Source organism: Lathamus discolor, chromosome Z, assembly GCF_037157495.1.
Source record: "Lathamus discolor isolate bLatDis1 chromosome Z, bLatDis1.hap1, whole genome shotgun sequence".
NCBI classification, from domain to species: Eukaryota; Metazoa; Chordata; class Aves; order Psittaciformes; family Psittacidae; genus Lathamus; species Lathamus discolor.
Genome location: NC_088909.1, coordinates 38,737,236 through 38,748,170, shown reverse-complemented (window position 1 = coordinate 38,748,170; position 10,935 = coordinate 38,737,236). Strand labels below are relative to the sequence as shown.

General features: G+C 37.9%; 1 protein-coding gene across 2 annotated transcripts in view; it reads left to right on the top strand.

Moving 5' to 3' along the window:
* EFNA5 (ephrin A5) overlaps positions 1–10,447 on the top strand; it is a 227,370-nt gene extending 216,923 nt beyond the window's left edge. The window contains exons 3-5 of one of the 2 annotated variants that reach the window (XM_065662729.1): positions 616–681; positions 1,073–1,153; positions 6,160–10,447. In XM_065662729.1, the coding sequence (XP_065518801.1) occupies positions 616–681; positions 1,073–1,153; positions 6,160–6,281 (269 nt within the window). In that variant the 3' untranslated portion in view covers positions 6,282–10,447. The remainder of the gene's footprint in view (positions 1–615; positions 682–1,072; positions 1,154–6,159) is intronic. The other variant, XM_065662730.1, reaches the window with a different exon arrangement.
* The last annotated feature ends 488 nt before the right edge of the window (positions 10,448–10,935 follow it).

Sequence of the window (10,935 nt, the reverse complement as noted above, 5' to 3'; positions counted from 1 at the left end):
GTTTGTTAGTTATGGAACAGGGGGAATCATGCTTTGACTGAAGCAATGTAAGTCTTTTCTCAACAAAGGCTGATGTATTGGAACATATGTAGGCTGACTTTGACGTATTAATTTAATAACATGTATTTCTATTTTTGTTGGGAATATATACATAATTCTATTTTTAGCATTGTCACCTTCAGTGTCCCTTTGATTTTTCATCCCTTTTTAGATTGCTGAAGCCAAGACTAGTTTTTCTCTAAGTGATCTTAATTATTTTGAAGTGTAATTTTTCAGAGCAGACATCTGCATTACAGCAGAAACCATATTAAACAGCCTCTTGAGAAAAAGATGTGGAAAGGTGAAAGGAGATAATGAAACATTGAAAACACCATGTGCTTCACTTCTTCCATGTAAAATAATCAAGAAAGGGATTAGAATAAAATGTTCAGTTCTTTCTGTGCTTTTCATAATCAAAATACTTTGTGCACTCAAAGTCCTTACCATCAGAGTCTGAAATGTCTCCAGCCTTTCAGATGAAGGGCAGGTAAAGGATATTTTGTTGTAGCACAAAAAATTATTTTAATTTTCACTTTCTTACTTTTCCACTTGTCTTTCCTTCTTTCCCATTTACAGCTTCTGCAATCCCAGATAATGGAAGGAGATCCTGTCTAAAGCTTAAGGTCTTTGTGCGACCAGCAAGTAAGTTCTTCAGATTAAGCTTCCAAGGGTAGCTTTGTAGCGCATGCTTTACTGTGTGGTTTAGTAAACAGCAGTAAATCTTATTTTACTGTTAAATCTTGTGTATCTGTTCTGTACAGCAATATCTGTGCTATGTTTTTCATCGTATTTTCTTATCATTTTTCATAAAGCTTTGTTTTAATTATATGGCAGTTGCTAACTTGTTGTTTCTTAGACTGTTGTGCAAGTGGAAGGCTATACTGGCATTTGGTCAAGTGCCACAGACTTTAAAATGTAAATATGCTTAACTATATATACTAAGTAGAGAGACAAAAGAGAGGAAAGAAGGAAAGTGGGGAGTTTAAGGGTGTCTCACTAACATATTTGGCTGTTATCTCTATTTTTGTTATAGACAGCTGTATGAAAACTATAGGTGTTCATGATCGTGTTTTCGATGTTAACGACAAAGTAGAAAATTCATTAGAACCAGCAGGTTAGTATGCTTAGAGAATCTCTTTTAACAAATGTGTATCCCTCTGGTGCTTCAGTACTTTTTTTCCTCTTCTCTCTGCATGCTTTGCATGGTACAACTGCTCTGCTTTTGCACATTTCTAGCAGTGCTAATATTGCTTATGCTTTCCTGTATCTTTGGTTAATGCAGGGGAGGAAAATGTTGCTTGATTTGTTTTTCGGGTGACGTGGTTTAATAAAATAAGGTATGTGCCAGTGTAAAATTTTTTTCCAGTATCTGGAAGTCACTGGCCCATTCAAGCCAAAACCCCAGCTTATTGGCAAAACTCTATTTACTAGCTGAGCCCAAAGTTTTAGAAATAGTCAATGGGCACAACTTCATTTATTATATGCTTTCAAAAGACTTTCAGAAAAACAGAACCACTGCTTATTTCATGCTAGTGTATGACATAGGTGTGCATCTGAGTGTGTAAGTAAGCAATTAGTCCTTTAAAATAATATACATTTGTATGTATATTTGGTTAGGCTAAGTATAATTTTTTACATGTATGCACACAAACACACACACTCTTAATATCTGTAAATTCCTATCCTGTTTTTAGTGAAACAAACTTAAGTTTTGGGCGGCTTTTCTGTCATTTTTTTGCAAAACACTGCCTTAGGGATAAGAATAATTCTTGCTATGCTAAAGCCCTTTAATAGCCTAGGGCAAATTTATATTAACCTCCGCCGTCACAAGCTAATGTGTTTGCTGTGTGAAAAGTGCATGTGTACGGTTTGTATAGCTCAGATTTATGACAGATAGAAGCATTTTTAATTCTAGGGGTGTGAGTAATCCCGCCAAGTTGAATGGGATGGTTCATGACATTAAAATTAGGTGTATATGTAGGAAGAATATTTGCAATAGTAGTACTAACTGTTCATTTTAATGTACCTACACATTACTCACACATTTTATTCAAGCCTCAATAATTAATATACATAGCTAAGAAAACCAAAACAAATATACCAGAAAAGAATTACACACATACCAATTAGTACATACCATGACGATCAGATTGCCAATATCTCTTTTTTTTTTCCCCTTCTTATGCTGTTTGAAAGCGACTTCGTCTTTGATATGAAGCAACATACTATTTTTTTTCATTGTTATTTGCATTTTCTTTAATTAAAAGTCATTATTTATACGTATAAATAATGGTTCCACAAGTCATCCAGTTTGAATGATTTACCTATGGGTACACAATAGATTTTATTACTTTTCTTTTAAGAGAATTTTTGGAACTCTCCTAAAAATTTCAGGTTTTAGAATCAAAGATGTTTTCTAAGCAAAGTTAGATGCAAGGAGAGTGCATTTATATTAAGATATATTTGTACATTTTTTAAGAGCATTATTCTGCAGAAAGCATTAGGATGATTTTTCACTACCTCTAAGTAACCTATGAATCTAGGAATTCAGTTCACTTCTGTACGTTTTGTGATTTGGTGAATTTGGGCAAATTAATGTGCATTTTTCCCATTACTGATTTGCAAAGAAGATCATCTGAGTGCTATATGCCTGATTTTAGTGAACTTGTTAAACGTTTTTCTTACAGCAGTGCTGCTCATTTCCCATTGAATGGCTATACCTAACTAGCACCATAACAAAATGATATTATTAGAAAGCAGTAGGCAAACCAGTGAACAAAAGTCATGCAAAGAGCATCGTGCAGTCTGAGATGAAATACTGCTTTTGTTACCAGTGGGAAATAATAGATTTAATGAGAAGGTTTGGTAGCAGAAAGTTTCCACTCCTAACATCAGTATATATTTGCATTATTATTTGGACCAGTCACCATTAGATAATCAGTCGTTCCTAGATCTGCCAATAGCTGTCACACTCTTCTATTATTAGGCTATTAGACTTGGCACTACCTTGGTGGATCTTGTTGCATGTGATTTGTGTTGTGTACTAATTTACCTGCTCCTGACATGCATTTTCTGCTTCTGTGCTCTCCCCTAGCCTGCCACTGTCTTCCACAGTAGACAGAAGAACTGGGAGGCAAGAGGGTCATGTTCAGCAGATTACTTACTATCACCTTTCTTTTAAGAATCACAATTTGTGTAATTTTTGAACACTTGCAATTACATTGGTCAGTTCAGGAATTTATAGGAAAATGGTCTATAGAGATCACACTTGTTTCAGAAGAGAATAAAAGTAATTGGCCTATTCCTGTCCTCCGCCTCTCTTCATCCTTAATAATAAAAATAAAAAGTCACTAAACAAAAATTGCAGCGGTACGTACCTGGAAAATCTATACCTGATGTAAAGCTATGTGAACAAGAAAATCCATGACAGTTGAAATACTTTTTTCTATTTTCTGCTGGCATTCCTAGTCTTCAGCAGTGACCTTCCAGATTTTAAGCACATGTTTTGTACCCTTTGTCACTTGCCTTCAGTGTTAAAAATAAAGCAATACCTTTTCCCCAAGCATTAAAGATCGTGCAGTGTTACAACTCTGCACCTCCAAAGAAAATCATATTTGTATATGATTTTGAGAACACAGATTAAACAAGTGCTCTAATATACAAGTGCAGAAACCTTGGGACTTTGTTGACAGAATACCCAGATGATTTCTTGAAAGGAACCCATTAATGTTATGTAAAAATTAATTCCTGTATGAAGAATGGCTTTATAAAAATGGCACCACGGAAGATCTCCATATTTTTCGTGTAAAATAAGTAATCTTTTTGGTTTAGGGCGTTTTTGTTAATTTTTTTTAACAGTAGCCTGTGTTCCAGTCATGGCAGTATCTGATAGTCAAAGTGAATGAGAATTTATTACTGCTCTACACTAGTTTTGCCCTATTGTGTTTTAGTGCTGACTCATGAATGTAATTAGGACAAAACCGTTTACATTTGACATTGCAAATTCAGGCTTATTTGCAATTCTGTCGGTGATGCAAGAGGTGGAAAGTAGTGCACATCATTCTCCTCTGCAGTTTTAGTTCATCAGCAGTGAGTAAATGTTTCCAAATCAGGAAGGACTGACTCTCTCTCTCTCTATATATATATATATATAAATGAAAGAAGAGTTAACAGTTACAATAGGGATATTTTTTCCTCGTAACTTTTTAGAGTATGATTTAGTTAGGACCTACTTTTGTGAAATACTGTGCTCTAGTTACACTGTCACCAAAGCACAGAAGTGTAATTCAGAAGTGAAATGTGAGACAGCTTTTGGTACTCGCAGCAGCTGGAACTGGAACATTTCAGTAGCCAACATTCACTGAAAGGGCCTTGCTCAGGGCTGAAGTGCCTGGTAAGGTCTCCCTGCCATACTTGGTGAAGAGCTGTAACCAAAGTCATTCCAGCCAGCCTCTCCCACTGTCATCAGTGAGACTGCCATCTCATGATGTCCTTTTCTTACGAATGTGAATATATTTACAGCTGATCAGAGCTTGCTTTTCATACTTTTGCCTTGAGCAGCCCTGAAGACCTGTTGGTAAGCTTAATGTGATCGTAGCATCAGTTAGGACTGAGAAAGAAACTCGTGATAAATTGCTAATCCAAATTGCTATGCATCTTTCTGTGTCACTGAACTGGGGCTGAAGAGCCTATTAACTTAAATTGTGCTAAGTGCTCTACCCGCTTTTGTGCTAGGTGTCAAGGTTATGAAAGAAGGGATCTTGTTTCTAGTTAAAGTAACTTGGAAGGCTCCACTCCAAAGCAGCATGGTGATCCCATGACTCAAGGCTTTGACACTCACATTGAGTGTCCTGACTCAAGCCTTTTACTGGAATTGCAAAGCTCTCACCCAGGGCCATTCTGGCAGTGCAATTTGTTGAGATGGGAGCTATGAGACAGATATATCACAGATATGTCAACATATCTCACAAAATGGGGGAGTTTATTACACTAAGTAGTGAGATACTATTAATCGTCCTGGAAACTTAGGCACTCTAAAATAACTCAAAAATAAATTTTGAGGCCACTTCATACTTCCTAAAAAGGTTTAGCTTATTTAATTCATTTGGTACTAAGAAAATACAAATCCAGAGATGAATTTTTATGGTAAGCTTCAGACAAATTACTTTGTAAATAGTTAAATTAGATAACTGTTGATATGGAAGACTTTGCAGAGGAAAGTATCATACCTATAACAGCACTGAAGTTGAATTTTACTTCACCTACCAACATTTATGTTGCAAGCTGTAGCTTTAAGGCTGCTCTTTGGTTAGCAAAAGCTAAACAAAGCTTTATTTGGTATCATAAATTAAGTATTCGCTACTGTGTTCTTCTCTGTCACTAACGTATGTTTACCTAACTCAGCTGGTTCTTTTTCCATTAGTTTTAGCAGTGTATACGTAAATCGGGGGGGGGGGGGGGGGTGTTGTACCATAAAGGGTAGTCTGTTACCTGCGAGGTTTTCCAGATTTATTATGTTCTATAAAATTGGACATTATTATGTGTTAGCCTTTAAAATTCTCAAGAAAGGGAGACTGATATTATAACCCCTCTACATCCCCAGATGTGGTACACTTCAGTGGAAATTTCATGTGTGGAAGTGAAATATATGCCTGGGCTTACAGGCTGTCATTTGAAATTCAGGACCCAAAATCTGTAACTCAGTAAGGGGATGAACTGTGAAATTAATTCTGAGCACGGGCAGCTCTTCTTCAAAGCCTTTTGAAAATCAGGTGTTTTTATTTATCTGCCTCCCTATTGACATTGCTATCTAATAAGCCACCCAAACCTAGAGCTACAGTATTTTATTAGAAGAGGAATCAGTCATTCCTCAATGTGCTGAAATCAGACTTAATTTCTGCTCCTCTGGTCTTCAGTGGGAGTTTTGCCAGTAAGAAATGCAGGACTTGGCCCCAGGTTGGTTACATAATGAGGTATTACATGCTTGTGAAAGTCAATGACAGCACAAGGTTCATTGCCCTATTTCATAAAGGCACTGAAATCTACTTAGAGTTGTCAGCTCAGTGAGAGTTTACTAAGGATGCAAAATCTCATTGGAATGTGTGCTTTGTGTTTGAACAGATGATACCGTACATGAGTCAGCTGAACCATCCCGTGGTGAGAACGCGGCACAGACACCAAGGATACCGAGCCAGCTTTTGGCAACTCTGTTGTTCCTCCTGGCAATGCTTTTGATATTATAGCACAGTATGCTCCGGCAACCTGTCACAGAAAATATGAGGGTCTTGGAACATCAAAGATCCACCTAACTCATCATCCCAGGAAAGGGACTTTATTGTTTTTGCAGATGTCAAATTGTTATTTTTCCCTTTTCCCTTTTCTTCTCCCTTTAGCCTGAACTCAGCAAAAATTTGAAGGGGATAACTAGCTTCAGCACCCACCCCTACCTACCCTTGACTTTCTTAACCCCTCCATATAAATAAAAGGACTCCAAATGAAAATGCCAAACTATGATAGTGACACTAGTGATTCTTATTTTACTCTGCATTCTCCTTTAAGAAGTCACCTCTGTTAGCTCACTGTGTCATCCATATGTGGACAAGGAAGAACAATGGCAGATGCAGTCAGTGAGGGATAAGGAAAGTGAGTTAAAGCCTGAGAGAGTTTTCCTCTGATATAATATTTATGCCTTCTCATTCAGCACTGTAAGATGATCATGCAAGGCATTGTGTCACCATGTCAGGACTGGAGGGGAAATATTAAGAACAGATATAACACCATTTCCTCCAGGAGTTTCTAAGTGAACAGGCTTCTGAAAGGGAAAGACCATGTTTCTTGTAGGACTGTCTTGAAACATCTTTGACAGTAGAGTTTGTTCTCACGAGTAGAAATGCTGTCGTTTGATGAGACGAAGAAGTTCATATTTAGGAATGTTAGCTTGCAGAAGGCAAGGTTGGATTTAGAAAACTTCACTGGGGGTGTGAGTGCCTCTGTTATTTCGTTTTAAGGGGATATTGCACACCGGATTATTTTATTTTAAAACAAATCACCGTGGTGCTACGATTTTTTTCTTGAAATGCAGAGGCACTTTTGAGAATAAAGTGACCTTCCCCAGCACTGACTTAGTAGCTGATAGCCTTGGATGCTGCTCTGGGTGTCAATACATGCTAAGAGAGGATGTAAGTGGCCTGAGAAAACGTGTTTGTGACACAGGATCTCCAGTGCGCTCTCGCTTTGTCTCTCCTGCAAGTTCCTCAATAATGAGAACAAACCACATGTAGAAGAAGCCAGGACAGTAGTAGCATTGTTTGGTGAAGGGAAAGAAAAGAAGCGTGGACTACGAATTCAAGTGTTGATTTTTTATCTTTTCCCCTTCCAGCACAGTTTGAAGAGTAAAGGAAACGTGTTTATCAGCCAGAGATAAACTAGATGGGCTCCCAAAGACTTAACAAAATATTTTTTTAAAATCCGCTAGAATAGAATATGCATTATTTAGATATACTTTATGCTGAGAGTAAGTATATATGCTTGTCCTATTTAAACATGTGAGAAAAGTGGTAACCCTTGATGCAGTTAGGAAATGGGACTGTCTTGTTTGATGGAATTAGGAGTGACCCTGTTTAAGGAATCTGAGCCTTGGCTAACACAGAACTATATGAAGTCATTTGCCAGGAAGTGCAAGCCTTGGGGTATTTTTTGGCTAGGCTGCTGTGAAACTTGGACTGCTAAGCATAATCTACGAAATACGAGACCAAGACTGAAACAAAGCTTTTCTAACAAAAACTGTGATAATTATGTTAAATGGGAAACAAAACATGAACTGGGTCCGAGCAAAATCAGAGTTTTCTATATTAATTCTGAAGTCTGCTGTAACAAAATTGAGTGATACCATTAATGGACAGCACTTTGTGGGCTTTTTTCTTTTTAATGGAGAAAAGCTCTTCAGAAGTTGAACCAACCCACTATCTAAAAGAAGAGAAAAGGGGGAAATAAATTTAAGATGTAAAGGGAGGTTTGTGAGTGCTAAGCTATGATCTGGACTTGCCTGATATTGTACAACATTAGTATAGGGCCTGTGCTTACAGGAGGAACGTAGGAAATTTCCTCTAATATGAAGCGCACGCAATAAGATTATATGCAGTCTAAACAGTAGGGGAAGTCATCATCTCATTGCAGGCTATCTGGTACGTTTCTCTCTTTAATGTGGATGTGAATGGTGCGCATGCTAGTATCTCCGGTAGGTAGGAATTAAAAGGCTTTGGATGAGGTAAGCTTAATCAAAATGCACCTTATCAAATGGATTATTAACCAGAGTACATTACCTGTAACCATATTAAAATTGTTCATAGCAATTGCAGGCAGTCATACCAGTAGTGCCAATTTAATGTAGAAATGACGACATCGTTTTTCATTCTTTGCCTCTGAATGATGTCAGAGTTCAAGATATGTGTTTATCTACAGCAAAGGATTATCACTAGTCGTGCTCCTAGCGAAAATCACTCCTTTGTTTTATCACAGAACCCTGTAAGGTAGGTGAGGAGCACCGCGAGTGACGCAAGGCAGATCCCTGGGCTGCCTGACATGGTGTGCCTGGGAGCATGCCAGACACTGTCAGTTTGGTATTCAGTAGCATCAGGCAATCCCAGTCATACCAAGTACATAAACGCTGATGGGCTTTGTGTTGCATTTCTTATCTCTGTATGCTTTAAATGCACATGTTGGTGCAAATTAATGGAGATTTCTGCTCCTTTCCCCTTTATCTGCCCCTACTCAAGTCTGAGGGACTGATTCTCCCTCAGCCTAGGTGGCTTACTTATCTCCAAGACCTGTACTCCTGGCTGCCAAGGACATTGCAATGTGAAGCAGGGAAAATAGGGATCAGTCAGTTTAGTGGATACTGTGTATCCTTTAATAGGCAAGGTAACATTTCGTGTTAGTTTAGAGTATTGTTTTGTACTGTACTTATTTGGATGGCAAAGGAAAGACAAGTAAAATTTAAAGCTATGTTCTTTAAATTCTGTATTATTAGTAACCTCTGTTGTATATAGTGTTTGATAATAAAATATTAATTTGATTCTTATGTCTTTTGTAAGTGAGAACAATAGACTTTCAGGATATTAAAATCATGCGTTGATTACAAGACAGAGCTTTGAAGCATCAAGTGTGATCATGGCTGAGAACTGAAAGACAAGTGGCCATGACACTGCAGCATACAGGACTCATCTTTGAAAATCATTCATCTAGTGCAAGACTTCACAATGTCAAGACCTGGAACAACATGACTTGATGACCAATGTTTTGTCCTCAGTGTTTAAAGGTCTGATGTTGGAGCCCTATGGTTTCTGTGTTATTTTTTTGTTCTTTTGTATAATTTTTGTTTCAAAAGGGTTCTGGGGATATAGAAATTCTGTTGTTTGGGTTTTTTTTTTTTTTTGTTTCTTTTTTCTGTTGTTTCAGGGGTTTTGGGGAGGGTTTGTTTTCATTTTGGGTTATGGGTTTTTTTTTTTTGGTTTTTTTTTTTCATTTTCCTTCTGGTTTTGTTCCCATGAATTGTTTTTTCCAGAAAGGAACTTCCTAGTGTCATGTGTGATGTATGTATGTACTTGGTTCCAAAAGAACTAGAAACAAATTTGGGAGGTACTGAGAGTAGGTGAAGTAGATTGTTTCCTCTCCTATATAATTGTGGAAGGAAAATGGTTGTATTTGTACCTGTTGATTCCCACCCCTAGCCCTCAAAATGGAGCTTAATCCATTGCCTTGTGAGAGCCATGATTTATTCGCTTTCAGAGGCTTAGAGTGTTAACTCTTCCCCTCCTTTCATTATGCTTGGATTTTGTAATCACCAGTTTTAATGTACAGCCCTACACACTTCTCTTCCCTCTTCCTGCCTTTCGTCCTCTCCCACCCTTCTCCTTTTTTTAATTTGGAGCTATGAATGGGCAGATCTGTTTCTGGTCTGGCATCACTGAGTTTTTCCCATGCATTCACCCTCAAGCTTCTCGGATGTGAGACAAATCTCCCTACAATAGGCTTGCTGCCATTGTCTGTAGAGTTTAATAGATGCTGGCATGTTGGAGGTTACCCATGAGTCTGTGAAATCTGCTTTCCATGCTTACTCTTGACACCCCATTGAAGACACTCATTGTGTATGCATCTGGGTATGAAAGTCCAGCTCAGTGTGGTCCTGTGCTTGTACTGCCCTGCTTTGCAGTTTCTTTACACTTATTCATTGAGTGCTGGTTTTGAAATGCTTACATTATATGAACTCAAGAGAAAATGTTAAAACAAAACAAGACAAAAAAGCCCAACAAAAACCACCGAAAATCCCCGCCCCATAAAATCTGTATTTGTATATACACGTGTCCGTACAATTATACTTAAATAAAATTAAAGATTTTCATCATTTTAATTGGTTCTCTTAGGCTATATTTTTGTTCAATTAATTGCATCTTTATTTTGGGGGCTTATTGTACCTACATTACATAGAATCATAGAACAATTTGGGTTGGAAGGGACCTTTAAAGGTCATCTAGTTCCAAGCCCCCTCCAATGAGCTGGGACATCTTCAACTAGATCAGGTTGCTGAGACCCCAGTCCAGCCTGACCTTGAATGTTTCCAGGGATGGGGCAAACAATGAGGAGTATGAATATTAAAGTGTGAAGAATGCAGTGGGCACAACTGACTATCCAGAGCTGTTACTACCAACATCCTGGCTGATCTAAAGCCTGGCTGCTTTTCACCTTTTTTTTATGTGTTCATAGCTCTTCCAGATACTTAGGAGAGTAAGGAATTTTATCAACCATGTGCTGAAGCATTACATGGTTTCCATCATCACTTTTGCCCCGCTCTAGGCCTCCTGAGCAGTCATCCTTGCTACCGTGGTTGTGGTATGGTCT